Source organism: Pholis gunnellus, assembly GCF_910591455.1.
Source record: "Pholis gunnellus genome assembly, chromosome: 2".
Taxonomy (NCBI): domain Eukaryota; kingdom Metazoa; phylum Chordata; class Actinopteri; order Perciformes; family Pholidae; genus Pholis; species Pholis gunnellus.
Window position 1 is genome coordinate 25,001,951 of NC_136536.1, and position 16,469 is coordinate 25,018,419.

At 43.6% G+C, this 16,469-nt stretch overlaps 1 protein-coding gene across 1 annotated transcript; it reads right to left on the reverse strand.

Moving 5' to 3' along the window:
• Positions 1 to 1,373: 1,373 nt before the first annotated feature.
• Positions 1,374 to 16,253, reverse strand: tm9sf4 (transmembrane 9 superfamily protein member 4). The gene is made up of 18 exons (XM_079174696.1): positions 16,232 to 16,253; positions 12,895 to 13,005; positions 12,181 to 12,280; positions 11,861 to 12,017; positions 11,444 to 11,588; positions 10,829 to 10,952; positions 10,595 to 10,716; positions 9,483 to 9,594; positions 8,851 to 8,921; positions 8,597 to 8,729; positions 6,761 to 6,842; positions 6,593 to 6,668; positions 6,371 to 6,454; positions 5,894 to 6,069; positions 5,691 to 5,754; positions 5,447 to 5,566; positions 4,878 to 4,967; positions 1,374 to 4,603 (listed from the first exon to the last, which is right to left on the reverse strand). The coding sequence occupies exons 1-18, from the start codon at positions 16,247 to 16,249 to the stop codon at positions 4,454 to 4,456; spliced, it is 1,935 nt and encodes a 644-aa protein (XP_079030822.1). The 5' UTR covers positions 16,250 to 16,253; the 3' UTR covers positions 1,374 to 4,453.
• Between the last annotated feature and the right edge of the window lie 216 nt (positions 16,254 to 16,469).

The window sequence follows — 16,469 nt, forward strand, 5'->3', positions numbered from 1 at the left end:
TTGTGAGTCTGAAGGCCTCGGGCCTCTCTTCTTACCTAGAGACACAGAGGTGAAATCTGATTGGATAAAAGCTCTACTTAAAACAAGCACATGTAGCTGTGCAATGAGAAAATAAGATAATGGGAAAGGAAATTATAATACATGTAGTGTATTTATGAAAATGTATTAAATTATAAAGTAGCTATGACTTTGTGATTCTGTCTAGGCCAGCAGAGAAGGCCTTGCTGGCCCTGACGGCTCACCACTGGATTATACCCTCCTAGACTCTCAACGCACTGGCGCACACACACACAACATACATCACATTTATAGCAATGGTGAGTGGGATTCGGGGGAATCTAGTGGTGAGACTGAATATTGCAACCAACTGAACCCCTACGCTCAATCATCCCCATTCCAAAACCGCGGTAACGCCATTTGCCTCACTCAGAGGCCATCCTTACCATAACAACACTACTCCAGGGGCAACAGAAGTCACCCGGCAGCTGGCGGTACCACAGTTTTGCACTCTTTTCGGCTCATGTTACCGCAGTTTCACAAGCGCGTCGAAGAGCTAGGGTGGCCTTCAGATTATGTAAAAACACAAAAGGCTCCCTCTAGAGCCAGAGTCTGGTTTGTCGGTAGACTACGTGAAGAGGACCCGCTCCCTATATAGATATGAAGGGCTCATTCTAAGCTAACGATAACACAACCATTCTTAGTTTCTGGTGATTATACACCAATTAAAACATAGTTCTAAATATTACATTCCATTTCTTCTAATAAACCCCCCGAAATGCTACACACTGGCCCTTTAAAGGGGAACTCCAGCGATTTAGTACCGCACATCCATAAAGTTGTGAGGCAAGAGACACTCTCATAAGAATGGTGCAACTCAATAACATCTTTCACTAGATTTCCTTCCTGGTAAATGCCCATGTCTTTAAACCCTACACCCCAGTTTGCAATGCAATGAGACTGAAGTTGGTTTCAGACAGTGAGCGATTATCGCTGTGGAAGAACTCCAGCCTGAGACTGAACTGCAAGTATAAAAGTGCGTTGCGAGCAAACGAGAAGGGAATTTTTCATGCGGTAAGTTTACATGCAATTTTTTTTGCCGGGTGACGCAAATACGCGAGTTGAAATGTTTCAACTTAAGCAAAATAATTTGTGCAACGATATGTCGTAAAAAGTTTAAGAGCATTGAAATGTTCCCAATTTGGCCAGAAATTAGAGACGGCGGACAAACTCTTCCCTCTTCTACCAGTTCTAACATTGGATGTTGAGGGAGAATATTCGCAACTCCAAAGTAGTCCGCATTTGCACGAGTAACGCACAAGCGTTTTAAAAATGTTTAAACTATCTTGTCAACACAGTGGAAGCTGATTTTCATATTCATCTTGTTATCACTTTATTGTTTTGTAATTGTACATTCTGTAAAAGAAACAAAGAAAAAAGTAACAAACAAGTTCCTTTCAGTCATCATGAGCATCATGCTTTTGGCTAAAACGATGACGGGATCATTACAGAGAGCGCCACAAACAGCGAAACGCAACAAATACAAAGCCGTTTCATTTTTCTATTTACATTGTAAACCCCTCGACCATACATATGCACGCATGACCCGGGCCTCTTTAAAAGTGTAAAAAAAAACTCCCCCGGCATGTGCACTTCCAACAGCAGGAGGGGAGTGTCCGTCTGCCGTTACGCAAGACAGCAGCCAAGTGTCAGGGCCACGGTAACTCTGACGTAATACAGAGGGCAGAACAGTAAATAGGAGATGGTATCAGTGGGTCTAATTGGAGTGGAAATAAATTAAAGTATAATAGCCAATACACAAATTCACCCATTGAATTGAGGAAACCTCTGAAGGCTGGCTCGTCTCGCTCTCTTTAAGCAGCTCATTTGAAGCTCAACACGTGTTGGGTTGGCTCAATTATGATGAACGAAGAAGATGACACAGGAGGAAGAGTCACTCTTTCATTCAACCGTTTAGTGCGTGGAGAATTGGGGTTGAGCCCCTCATTTCTTCACGTAAACTAGTAGGATGTCAGTTATGAAGACAATAATAGACTACAATAAATATTTAACCCAAGAGCCCAGAATGTCCTGCATATTTCATCAAAATGTATCATCTCAGCTTGTTGTAATTTAGTCTTTAGAATATGCTTTTGGGACTCCGATCCGGCCCGTAACACCCCCGTTAACTGTATTGTAATGATGTACCAGTGTTCTGCTGGGTTCGTGTTATCTGTCAAAGGGCAGCAGGCAACAAGAACAGTGCTGTGCTTGAGATGTAGAATAGAGTTAGGATCATGCTGACCAGCCCATGTTGTGTTTAAAGGAATACTTTGTCATTTTAGGAAATACACTCAATCCCTTTCCTCCAGTTGGATGTAAATATGAAGCAACCTCCAGCAGCCGGTTATCGTAGCTTAGCATCAAGACGGGAAGTATTGGAAAACAGCTATACTGGCTAGATTTCATCGTCTTTGGGCAGGCTGAGGCCAGCTGTAGCGTTGTTTCCAGTCTGTGTCAAAAGCTATCATCATAAATGACAGTAGTATCAATCTTGTCATCGAACTCTTGGCCGGAAAGCCACTAAGTGTATTTGGAACACGTTCTCAAACCGAAACCAGAGTAGACTCACGTTAACGACCTATACGTTGTGAAGCGGTCGCAGTTTTAAACACGTTGAGAAACGGAACTACTTACAAACTACTCACAAAAGTAGATGGTTAGGTCTATGTTTGGGTTGAAATAAGTATGTGACGTAGTTTCTACATTACATTCGTGACGTGGTCACGTACTAACGTGGTTCTGTCTGTACCTGAAAATAACTCAAAGTGTCAACTTTTGGACACGAACACCGATCTCCTATACATATATATACATATATATACATGTATATACATGTATATACATGTATATACATGTATATATATACATATATACATACACACACACATGTATATATATATATATACATATATATAGTGTTTTTAGCTACATTAAAATGTATTGGCTGTCTATGGGGAACCCTTAGCTCAAATTGCTAGTCTAACAGGTTCCACCCATGCTCTAAATGCAATTTTAAGTTTTTTAGCTGACAAATCTAACCACATTTTGTTAACCCAAAAATGTCATTTGAAAAGGGGAAAAAAACAAACATGAGAATTCAAGAATACATCATTACTATACAGCTCTATTAATTAGACTTGATTATATTTCAATGCTCTGCAACCCATGACACCCAAGCACTGTGAGAAGCATCTACCACTGTCTGTAGAAACAAAGATCTGATGATATACACAAAAACGCAGCACACATTAGATTCAAACTTAAAAGAAATGAGGCATAATTTCTCAACAAAAACGGTCCTTTGAAATAACCTTTCGCAAAATGCACTCTCCATTGCTGCATAGTTGAACAGGCACCCAGCACTGCTAAGGCTACACTGATAGCGCGGTTAAAGAGTGGAAACGTTTCCTTTTTTTTTTTGGTACGTTTCTACTGGAAAAGCTTCAAACACATATTTGTGTTGTGGTCTTTCGAAAATAAAGTTACTCCTACTTGTCATATTTATTCCTTTTCTCCAACTCCAGTGGCTTCACCCAACAGTCCGCTGCTTTAGGGCATCGGGTTCATAGTCCCGTTCAGAGCCGTTCTGCATCATTGAGTGCAAATGGACCAATATTTGGACTTTTATCAGAGACCCGTTGTTTTGGGAAGGAGAAGGGAATATCTCGATTACTGTCGTGGTTAGCATGGTCAACACCAGGACATGGAAACTGGAGTAAAACTAATAGAACATTTAATTTATCCGTTCTTGTGTTACAATGCAGAACTTCCCAGCATAATTTCCATCCATACGAGTTCAACACAACAAAGTCAAAACCATAACCACAGTTAGACCCCCCCCCAGATCTCCAATGTCTCTGAAACTGAAACAAAGCAACGTTTGAAAACAGAGACAGTGGAAAGACAATGAAATAGCTTTTGCAGAAGATGATTGGAAGAAATTAGGTCAGAGATAAATCCTGCCATGACAAAAATAAAAACCCTCCTCGATAAGTTAGACTCATAACACGAATGAAAAGACTAAACAGAAATGTGCAGAAACCATCGTCTGACAAGCTTTGGCCCACTGTGTTGTGTGTGAGGTGAAACAGCAGGAGACATTGACTGTCCCAAGCGGAGGACAATTCCCTCGAAGTCTCTGTCCTGGATGGAGGAGGGGGAGGATAGAAGAGAGGGGGAGGGGGGGAGAGAGACAGCCGGTTTAGCTCGGCCACCTTGCTGTTCTTCCCCACGAGGCCAGTGGGTGGGGCTGTTGCGCCGTAAAAAGCCCCCCTCACGTTTCCTCTACACACAAGTCAGTGCTTGTTGGACATGAAGAATAAAAAATATATACATAAAAAAACAAAAACAGAATGTGACAAAAATAACCGAGAACAGCAGCGACAGTGACGACTCAGTCTATCTTGACCGCAGCGTAGATTTTCCTGATGAACATGTACGCTGCGTAGAAGCCGATCGTGCCCGTTAGCAGCCAGAACGACAGCACCATCAGGGCCGTGTAGCCGAAGTACAAGAGGGAGGGGATGAACTCCACGATGTCCAGCTGGGGAGAAGTGCAGAGGAGAGGAATTAAGTTCAACATGACGTCCATGTTGTTATTATTTGTTATTTGTTAGTTATAATGCAGGTTTTCTGTCTGAAGCCTGACTCACAATAACCCTGATGACATCATCAAAGATGCCAACTATTTCAGTCCAGGAGTGCCATTTAGACAAACCCATCATTCCAATGAGCGCTGCTATAGTACTTCTGATCATCAGTAGACTCAGGGAGGGTCTCTCATGTGAAATGTGTGAAACAGCCTCCGGGCTTTTTACCTTGTTGATGAAGTAGAAGACGGCGTAAATGAGGACGTAGAACGCCGAGCCTCCCGACACCAGGAAAGTTCTCCACCACCACCGGTAGTCCTGAGAGTGAGGAGAAACAGAGAGAACACAGCACCAATGTGTGTGTGTGGTGTGTGTGTGTGTGTGTCACTGGAAGAGAACTTTTAGAAAACACTACAGACGATTCACACTGGAAATTCTACTCTCTTCTAAGACATTGTAAAGTTGTGAATAATGACTTCAATCTCTTTATTCATAGCTAGACATGCCGTGTATTGTTTATTGTATTGATATTGGGCTTTCAATTTATTTTGAATGTAAACACGAGTGTGCGATTATTGTGCTTTACACAATGCTGCTTTAGAAACGTTTAAATATTCCATTGTAATCCTCTTCTGAATTCTAAAGACAACCAGGCTGACGTAGGAAATGTACAGAGAGTATGCACGCTTCATTTGTTTACTTATTTCAAGTCATACTGTCGTCACAATATTTATTCAATGGCAGATTTCCCTCACATCGTGCAGGCCTGAGTCACACCTGGACCCAAATGAACTCACCTCTGCACAGAGCTGGAAGTAAACCATTACGATGCTGATCTGAGAGCAGGACACCACCAAGATGATGAAGACCAGAAACAGGAAGCCAAAGAGGTAATAGAACTGATTCTCCCAGATGGCCTGTAGGTGGGGACACGGACACACACACACACGGACACACACACGGACACACACACACACACACACACGGTGATGTGGCTTTGAACTGATCCCAGTACATTTAGAGCAGAGCGGTGGTACTCACGCTGAAAATGAAGAAGAGCTCGATGAACATGGCACCAAATGGAAGGATCCCGGCCATCAGGATTCTAGTGGAAAGAAAAGACAACATTTTGATTGTTCAGAAAGCTCAACTCAAAAGGTTGAAAGCCTACACTCCATAACATCAGCCCTCCCAGCATACAGCCAGAGGCTGAAAGCAGATGGGTGGCTTGGTTGCATGCTCACCCTACAAACTTGTTCATGTACCAGCGCTGCTCAGGGACCTGCCGGGGGATCTGGTTGGTGCGCACTGGGTTATCGTAGGGCTGTTTACGGAAGCCAAAGTAGTAGCCCAGGTAGACCAGGGGCATGGAGATGCCGAACCACATGCACAGCAGGGCCAGCATGGTGGTGAAGGGGACCTGGAGTGGAGAGAGAAGGGTGTTTGTTTTTCTTCCTCACCTGCTACTTTGGAAGGTCACTGAACATTTCTACCATATTTGTCTGCCACTTTAGAAATGTGTGTAGACGGCTTTAGAGTCGTACAGTCAGTGGTACCAGACAACAGATATATGGTATATATCTTTACCCAGCCAAGTATTACAAGTGATCTGCTACGAATCTTATATTAACGTCGCTACTGTAAAAAGTAATTAGCCTTCTAGCTAGCGTCTTAAAGTTGCATCCATTTGAAGTTCCATGTATCTGAGTGGTGGTACTCACGGCCCCAGAGGAGTGTTCTCCCCAGATGAAGCAGTTGAGGATGAAGCCGATTACAAACACCACGGCGGGATACAAAGTAGCTGTCTACAGGGGAGACAGAAAAACAATCACAACTTCAGCAACACCAATGTACAGGAAGTCTTCTTCGTTTACCGCCGGTACGCAGCATGGAACTAAATAAACGCAAATATAGTATTCAACCTTGGTTTGTGTTTGACTTACACAAAATGCTCCTTTCCTCCACCGATGGCCCTTCAGTGTACGGTACAGTCTGCCGGCGAAGTAGCCACCGAATACACTGGAGGAGACACATCCACAGATAACAGCAGAGTGAAAACAAAGAAACCTTCCACTCTTTGGGATTTTATCAGAGATGAATACGGCTCGTACCCCATGAACATGAAGAGAAAGCAAGCGGTGGTCATCAAGGCTCCTCTACTGGACGGAGACAGCATGCCCAACATGGCAACAACTAAAACACACACACACACACACACACACACACACACACACACACACACACACACACACACACACACACACACACACACACACACACACACACACACACACACACACACACACACACACACACACACACACACACAGGTTAGAGCATTCTATAGATTACAATGACTTTATAGGGATGGGCGATATGGCTTATAAATAACATCTTGATTTTTTTTAGGCTATGCTGCAAAACATTGACATCTTGTAATTTGTATGTTTTCCTCTAAGATAACAGCTGTTTGATTGAACCGTTGTGATGCATACGACCATCCAGCGTGATCATTCTAGTAAACTGGTCGGACTTTAGCGAGAGAACGCGGCTCGTATTAGATACTTTAGAAGGATTTTGTTGTGACATCACACATCAGAGTGCACCGATACTGTCCGAGTGACACTCCGACGTGGTCTGCTATCATTTTGTGACATTGGTTTCATTGGAAACAGGAAGTTGAGGTGACGTCCAGTCATTTTGAAGCCTGCCTGCGGCGCTCTGCACTGGGTGGTATTTGAAGTGATGGAACAGATTCCTGGTAATGTTTCCTTGTAGCAATGGCTTTGTGGCACGCTTTGCAGAGGATAGTAGTCTGGTCTGGTCCACATTGATTATTTGGAATTAACTCTTCTGGGCTTGGCTCTTCTCTGGGATATTAATCCATTTTGAATTGCCGTGAACTCAGTACAAGGATTGACGCAGGTTTAAATATCCTCCATCACATGCATCATGTTGTTAATCCTGCTGTCACACAAGTTTCAGATCTATCAGCTGTTTATTGTAAATATCAATACGGGCGTGTACGTAACCAGATATAACTTATAGTTAGGCTGTTACTTATAAATGTACTTTTGTCTGAGTGAGAAACAATCAATGGCATGAATCTCACGGTCAATGTGTGGTAGAAAGGAGATGATGGAGGAAGACGGATGGAACGGACACAGCTGGTGATCCTTTCTTTGACTGTCTTTTAAAACAGCTGACGGGCCTTACGTTCCAAACCCAGCCACTGGTGACGAGCTGCACATTAACGATAAGATGTTCAGACTAAGCACATCTAGCTGTTGTCAAGGTGCTGCAGATGTTTGCTTCTTTGAGCCCCAGCACCATGAGAACACTGCTTTGACCCAATTTCACCTCATAGATAAATGATAGGAAGAGAACATAGTGGTCCGAGGAGAGATTGTACACACTGTGAGGATCTACGGCAGGGGTCCCCAAACTTTTTCCTGTGAGGGCCACATCACTGAACATATCGTTTGACCTAGGGCCCGATCATGGGGGGGGGGGGGGGGGGGGCGACCGTTGGTGATCGACCGTTGCATCGTGCGCGCGGATCGGGGCGGAACACCGCCGTGCGCGATACAGAGAGCAGGGGAATTGAAAACGCGCGACCATGTAGTGACAGACGTGACATGCCGGCGTGTAAATACATTAAGCACAAGTACTCGTCCTTCAAGCTCCCGTCTCTCTGCTTCTTCTACTTCTTCTACTCTTCTACTTCTACAGGGTGCGCGCATGACAGCTCTCATCTCGTTCGCCCCCTGGTGGTTGGCTGATTAAAATTCGATTAATTGTGCAGACTGAAAAAATATCATAATGCGTCTCTGGTATTGTTCAGGGGGCCGGACCAAATGTGGAGGCGGGCCGCATCCGGCCCGCGGGCCGTAGTTTGGGGACCACTGATCTACGGGGAACTGATTATAGAGAGAGAAATAACTCACATATGACAATGAGGATCATGCAAAAGAGCTGGATCCCTGAGCCCAGCAGAGAGCTGAGGACCATGGGATACTGAGGCGGCCTGAAGACGTCACCGTGGACATTCTTCCATCCCGACTCCTCCATGGTGTCCTCCTGGTTGGACAGGAGAAAGATGCAGTAAGGTCATTCTGATCTGTACAATTTTCTCAAAGGCATTACATGCGTTCTTTCCCCAAAGACCCGCTGAGACCAAGCAAACTGTGTATTTTCTTACTATGTCGTCCTCTCTGTTGTAGTTAGCAATGTCCTTCCTCAAGGTCCGGATGATGATCATACTCAGAATACCTGAACGGAGGAAAGGCAGGGAACGAGAAGGAGTCAGTCAGCTGGAAAGACCGGAATCTCACCACCTCCCATGCTGTAATCAATCTATAGATGTTCTATGTCAGACATCATGTATAGTAGGGGTGTTACAGTATGTGTTTTTGTATTGCACCATCCTTTCGGTATCCCTCTGACCCAAACAGCAGTTTGTGTCTACTACTCGCACAGACGAACGGACTGGACAGCGAGTCCTTCCCTCCAATATGTTCAAGCAGCCCCCCACTACGGATTCAGTTCCAAAATAACTAACGCCACAGAGTATCGCTGCGGATATATATGCACACTCGATCGTAGACGATACAGATTTGAAGTATATGGTTAAATATGTGAGTTCACATTTAGTCTGCCTCGTATTGAAACGAGCATAGGCTACAGCCCAGTTCAGGAATTAGCAACAGGTCAGAGTCTGATGATGGAGCAGTGCAGAACCAGCGCAGCACAGCGGTCTGACGCCTCCACAGTTGTGGAGTGCAAACTCTATGACAGTTGCGCCGAGCAGGATTTGTCAAAAATAGGACTTACCAGACAGGAAGAAGACGACCACCACGGAGTTGACGATGGAGAACCAGTGAATTTGGACGTCGCTCATGGTCAGGTAAGTGTCCCATCGAGACGCCCACTTCACCTCGCTCTCCTGCACAGAGGAGAGAAGAGGCTCAGCTGACCTTCCTCCACATTCATCGAGCTATATTTAACCTCTCATCCTAGAAAACTCAAACAGTTGGAAAAAAATGTATTCAGTAGGGCTGCAACTAACGATTATTTTAATAATCGATGAATCGGATCAAAAAAGCATTAATTTCCAACCCTTTATTCAAAAACAGAACTGACAGTGCAAAGAATCTTCAGAAAGTGCACAAACAGGTTGCTCGAACATCCCTGAGCTGTTAAAGTAATAATAAAAAAAAGAAAATGGACTAATATCAGGAGTGGGGTTCAGCGGGTTACCCACGCCTCTCAGTGAAGGGTAGACACACGCTGATCCACTCAGTGTGGCGCGCTGCAGCCCCGGACATCTAAGGGCATCACAGACCTGTTATTGCTTAATCTCGTGCGCTGAACGCCACTCGTCCCTCTGAGAAGCTGGACGCCGACCGCACGAGGCCACTTAATTAGTTAGCATGCCGGAGTCTCGTTCGTTATCGGAATTAACCAGACAAATCGCTCCACCAACTAAGAACGGCCATGCACCACCACCCACAGAATCCAGAAAGAGCATCAATCTGTCAATCCTTTCCATGTCCGGGTCGGGTGAGGTTTCCCCCGGCCGTCCCTCTTAATCATGGACCCAGTTCAGAGAAAAACACACTCAGAGAAAGTCCTGTTCCATTATTCCTAGCTGCGGTATTCAGGCGACCAGGCCTGCTTTGAACACTCTAATTTTTTCAAAGTAAACACTTCGGACCCCGCGGGACACTCAGTTAAGAGCATCGAGGGGGCGCCGAGAGGCAAACATCTCCGCGACTTATTGAGTGGCGTAATAATCGCGCGACACAACGAATCGATAATGAAATTTGTTGCCAACTCTTTTAATAATCGATTTTTATCAATTTTATCGATTCGTTGTTGCCCTAGTATTCAGCGTTACAGACTGGTCTGACTCCTCACTGAGAATCCATGTGGCAGTCACTGACCTCCCAGTGAACAGAGTAGGTGAAGAGGACCTCGTTCGCCTTGGTCGGGTCAATCTCCTGTGGGGCGGAGCCACTGGCCTCAGGCAAGGTGCACGTCTTCTCCTTTTCCACTGCCTTCAGGTCTGAGAATAAAGAAATACAGGGTAAGTACTACAAGATCTACTACTACTATACTTCACTGAGCGCTTTATACACGACTCAAGCTATTCAAAAAAAGAGTGTGCTGACACCTACCATCTACTTTCACACTTTGGGGTATGACCTCAAATCGCACGACCCTGTAGTTGTGGATTTCCTCTTGCTCCAGCTTCTCTCTGTGGAAGTACAGGATGAAGGACAGGTGGTTGTGCAGATAAAACTGTGGGAGAAGAGAAGAGACAGAAATCAGTATCCTTCAAAAATACAAGCAGACAGTCCATATGTATATTTACATACATACTAGGGTTGGGAGGTATTGAAATTCCCCTACTGATGATATTGCTTTAGAGAAAGAGAGTGCCTGAATACATCACAAAATTCACAGCAGGCATAATTGCATATCACTCTGCTATTATGAGGACCATTATGATGGCCAACCAATATCGTGTTGATCTTATCGCCCCGGACTAACACATACACACTATGGGCCTTTCTCATTTCTTGATTTGTGCCTGCTCGCTCCTCCAGCTTGAAGGACGTCCTCATTCCTAAAATGCATCTCGAGGAGCGAGGAGGCTTGCCGGAGGAGCTATAAGTAAGGATACACGACTCCTCTCTCCCTTCCTCGCATCTCCTGTGGGCGGGGCTAAGCCGCAAGGAGAAGAGGTGAGGAAAGGAATCGAGGATATGGAGATACTATATCACATCTACCTTGTTGCCGTCGACAAAGCCCAGCCTGTAGCCGTGCTCAAACTGGACATCTTTTGCCACGTCTCTCTTCTGCTCCTCCTCCACGGCTGCCTCTCTGTTGGGGTAAAACTCTAACCTGGTGGCAACTGGCAGGTTATCTGCAATACTGAAAAGCACAGGGGAGGGGTTCCATTTGTTTTGGTTTGCATTTTGAACATAAAAAGATCCTCTAAAATATGTGATTGAGAACAGAAAGAAATGGTCTTCCAACTACATTATGCTACAAAGTACAAGAAGAGGAATAGCTTCAATCATTATGTTAAGACGTATAGAGCCTTGACTCACTGAACAAAAACTATTAGTCAATTAAAATAAAGTAATATAGTAGCTATAATATATATTAATAGCTGGAAACAACAGTGAGGAAGGGATGCTCACAGGTGCACATAATACTCCTCCTGGACTCGCTCAGCCACCAGCTTGCTCTCTTCTATGTTGAGCGTTTTCTTGTTGCATACCATCTCACATTTCCTATCCTTGTTCATCTCCACATTGTAGAGGGTGTTCACAATACGGTCCCCACGTAATACCTCACCTGTAATAATTAGAAAAGAAAAACACAAAAAAAAAAAAAAAATATATATATATATATATATATATATATATATGAGACATACAGTTTGTTTTTAGTTTTAAACAACAACATGCAAGAGGACATTGCTTGTCCTACACTCACACATCAGCAGCGGTCCACTTACCCAGGTTCTCTCCCTTATAGAATACAGAGTCTGGCTTACAGAAAGGCAGGGAGTAGTATTCATAAGGAAGCTGGGTGCGAGAGCTGGTCAGCTTCACTGCCTGAAAAACAAATGATCTGACTGACAGGGTCACAGATACAGAGATATGCAAAACTACACTCACAGCAGCTTGGTCTGAATGGCATTGCAAACTGTACTTTGGGTGTGGGCTTTCTAGCCGTCATGTTTCCCCAAAAAATCTTATCTTAAAACAAAGTAAGTAGCAACTTCCCAAGTGCAGAATTGGCTGTTGGGACACCTGGAATGGGGAATATCTTTGTGAACATAAATCTATTTCCATAAATGCATTGTTTTAATCGCTCTCTCCCTGTGCTACTATGTTTAAATAGCTAACTGGAGCACAAAGTTCTTCATGAAATCTGTAAAAAAAAACATGAAGAAACAAAAAACAAGGCTCGACTTGAAGAGTTTCCGGTTGACGGAGGGGTCCCTCAGCCTCTTTCACGGGGCAGCCCTTTAACACGCTAACTAAAGTTATATTCCATGTTTTTTATGTGGGAGGCGGACACTCGCATAAATAAGGTAAGATAAGGCCACAAAGAAAGGACACCGTTTTGTTAAAAACCAGGACCACCATGATGTACGGCAATGGTGCTAAAAACTGAACAAACATTCCACAATGTGAAATGTTGACCGCATGAACTCCGGTCTTACCTTCAGATCTACTGCGTCCCCCTCGTGGAAGTCCCGGGGAGCGACTCCGGGAACATAGAAGGGCCGAACAACAGGTATGAAGGACAACAGCAGCAAGGCCAACCACGTCTCCTGCAACAGACACCAGCACACATTTCACCACACAGACACTTACAATACATAATATGTGTATTATGCGATTTGACGGTAACAGAACATTCTAAATGAAGAGATGCGGCGATCGATCGGCTGCCGATCAAAGCAGTTTTCAGCTGATCGGCCAGTTACATGTATCCTACTTTTTTGCCAGTCACATTAACGCGCATGACAGTTTTACATCGCACACAGACAGTAGTCACAGCCACACTCACACACAACATGTGTCGGTAAGCTCAGAATTTGTCACAACAGCAAGTCCAAAATAAGTCTGGGAGGAAGAAGCTTAAAACATTTTGAACAATGAACTTGATCAGACACTTATTATATTGTAATTCATTCCCATGCATGCTGTTCAGCACGGAGCTAAAGTGCTGACGTTAACGGACGTTGCATTGATCGGATTATGGGACGTCCAAGCTCTACTCAGTAAATGTTCAAATTGGATCTTCTAAAATGTAGTTTTTGGCAAGGAACTTTTATAAATAGTTGTTTGAGAAAGATGTTTTCACAGAAACATAAGTTAAAAATCATAAAGGGAATTATGTCATAATCTGGAACCTTGCTGCTAATTATAGTTCCTAGAAAGAAAATCAGCAGGTCAGACAGAAAAAAACCATCATTGGGTTAAACATTGTATTGAAGGATGTTTACACACACACACACACACACACACACACACACACACACACACACACACACACACACACACACACACACACACACACACACACACACACACACACACACACACACACACACACACACACAGTTTGAATGACTTTAAGTTTCCTCTAGTAAGTGCTGTTCCAGTGTGTGTGTCCACGCATTATATTTGTGATGGGTGGAATAGAAGAAGTGAAGCAGTGATGTGCTGTTGTTGACCAGGTTGGAGTAATACAGTTGTTGCCCTCTTGGTGAAGTCAATGGAGCCTCTGTGTTTTTTTTTTCCCTTCAACCTTCTTAAAGTGTAGACGCAACGTAACCCTGGGCTGCACAAGCTAAAACAAAGGATGTCTGCATGCGTGTTCTTCATTCTTTCTCAACTACACGTAGGAATATGATTTATTTGATTGACAGGTTCGATTTGTTTCCTGTGAGATATTAATGAGTTTATATCGTGACTCTGCTGTGATAACAATACTGTTGCTGCGCTACAAACTAAATTTAGCCTTGCTTCATTTAAAACATTCAATTCTAATGCGCTTCTGAATTCTTAAGACAATCAGGCTGACGTAAGAAAATGTACAGCTAATATGCACACTTCATTTGTTTGTTTAATTCAAGTCATACCGTCATTGCAATATTGAACATTGCTATCGTACATTGCAGATTGTAGGCCTAATTCTAAACATAAAACTGTTTCATCATACAATACAACATGTAAAAACAATTACGTTTGTTCTAGAGGTGCAGACTATACTGAGCTTCAGGTTATAAGAGAAAGAGGAAGGACAGTTGCTGTGCACTGATACCAGTGTGCTTCAAATGTCTTTCAAGAAATGCCTTCAGGCAGGACAAACCTGAATTTATGTCCAAACAATTCCCTTTCATGATGTAACTGCATATGCAGAAATAAGAGCGCATATGTGGCATGTTAATGCATCACGTGCAACGGTGTTGGTTCTCTTTTATGTGTGGAGGACAATGGCACATAGTTCAGCTATGTTTACCCAGACAACTAATCCAGGATTTTACATATTGGGATGAACTTTGCCTGGCCAAATGGATCAAGACATAGTCCAATATTGGTAGAGTAATGGCGGGGGATCCCTTTCAGTCAATAAACATCAACTATCTTATCTAAAGAATGCCAATAAAATGAGTACATCAAGTCAAAGCAACATTTCAAACAAATCAAAGACTTGAAAAGTAACAATTAGGGAAGGATATATGAATACTTCCAATTCACAGTATGGTCATTTTCTTTTATGGAAGAAAACTGGCACAGCTGTAAATCTGACATGGCGCACAGAATAAATCTGTGAAGATCCTCAGTCATAGAGGCCTGTGGACACCGAGGAGGCTTCAGTGGGCCAATGCTGAGACCAGAGACTCTGTGCATACAACTGTTGCCCAGGTGATTCTGCAACGGCAGCTTTATGTGACAGAAAACCTCACAGCCAGTGTGTGGGGAAAAGAGTTGTCTTTGTGCCTTCTGAAGTGGCTGCATGGAGCACGAGAACTGATACGAGGGGAGACAAAGACTTATTTTCCAACAAGACGTTGATCCTACACACAAAGCCATAGAATTTAAAAATGCCCTGACAACAAGAATATTGACGTGGAGTGGGCGAGTCCTCGCGTAAATGCAATCCAAATCGCTTTACAATTTACTTCTCATTCCCACACACAATGGCAGCAGGCCACCATGCAAAGGTAACGGCCCAACCAGAGGGGGCAACTTGGGGTTCAGTGTTCTGGTCAACCACACTTTGACATGTGGACTCAATTTGTGGCAGCACTCATGCAACTTGACAGAGCCTAAGCTGTTGTGCTAAAAGACAAATTGTGGGGAGAATTGAATCGCATAAACAATGATGAAAGAGGAGCGCATGTATTTTATAGGCATTGTGAGTTATGATGCGGTAGTGAAGGAAGTTAGCAAGCGTGGCTTCTGACACAAACGCCATTTACGTTATCTGACAGTGCCAGCACAGTTAAATAACGTAGACAGTTTAGTTCACGTTTTCTTCGTCTTGTGTAGCTCATCTGCTGCAGTCATCTTGACATCTTTCAGCACGGTAAACTACAGCGACAACAAGCTCAAACTGACAATGTCTGGCAGAGTTGCTAACAGCTAACGTTGAGTCAAAGTTCGGCTCGTTGATTTCTCTAGGCTGTACGACAAATGACAGTCTAACAACCGAATACGTGGCAATTTGTACTCTGTCAGCAGAGTTTCATGCATTAGACAAATGACACAAATCGTTTTTTTGAGCCACGGCCCATTGACAGTCAAGCTAGGTAACGTTATAGATAGCTAACGTTAGCTAACTCCAGCAAGCAGTTAGCTAAATTGCCAACATCCTAACAGCATCGAACTCTAGTAAGTCGGTACCGAAATTAACGTTAAAATGTTGTTTATCGACCAGGGTAGATATTTACTCTCCCACAACTGCAACGTTGCGTCTGAACTCATTTGGGAAGACAGTATGAGCGAGGTGTAGTTTAAAGAAAAATAGTTCGCTTTTCCACTTACCATAGCCGCGGCCGCCATTTTGAATACGTGTCACAAGTGACGTCGCGGAAGTGCTCTATGGTTTTTCGATGAATGCATTTGTTTTTTATTTGACGCACCCATATGTAGTTCAGATGAGTGATATCTGACTCAACGGAATGAAACCACGAACCTACTTATACAAATAAATAGTAATTCCTTTAACAAAGCGTTTACAGTATTTGGCCCATCTTCTTTTGAATACTGCGCTTGTCTGTTA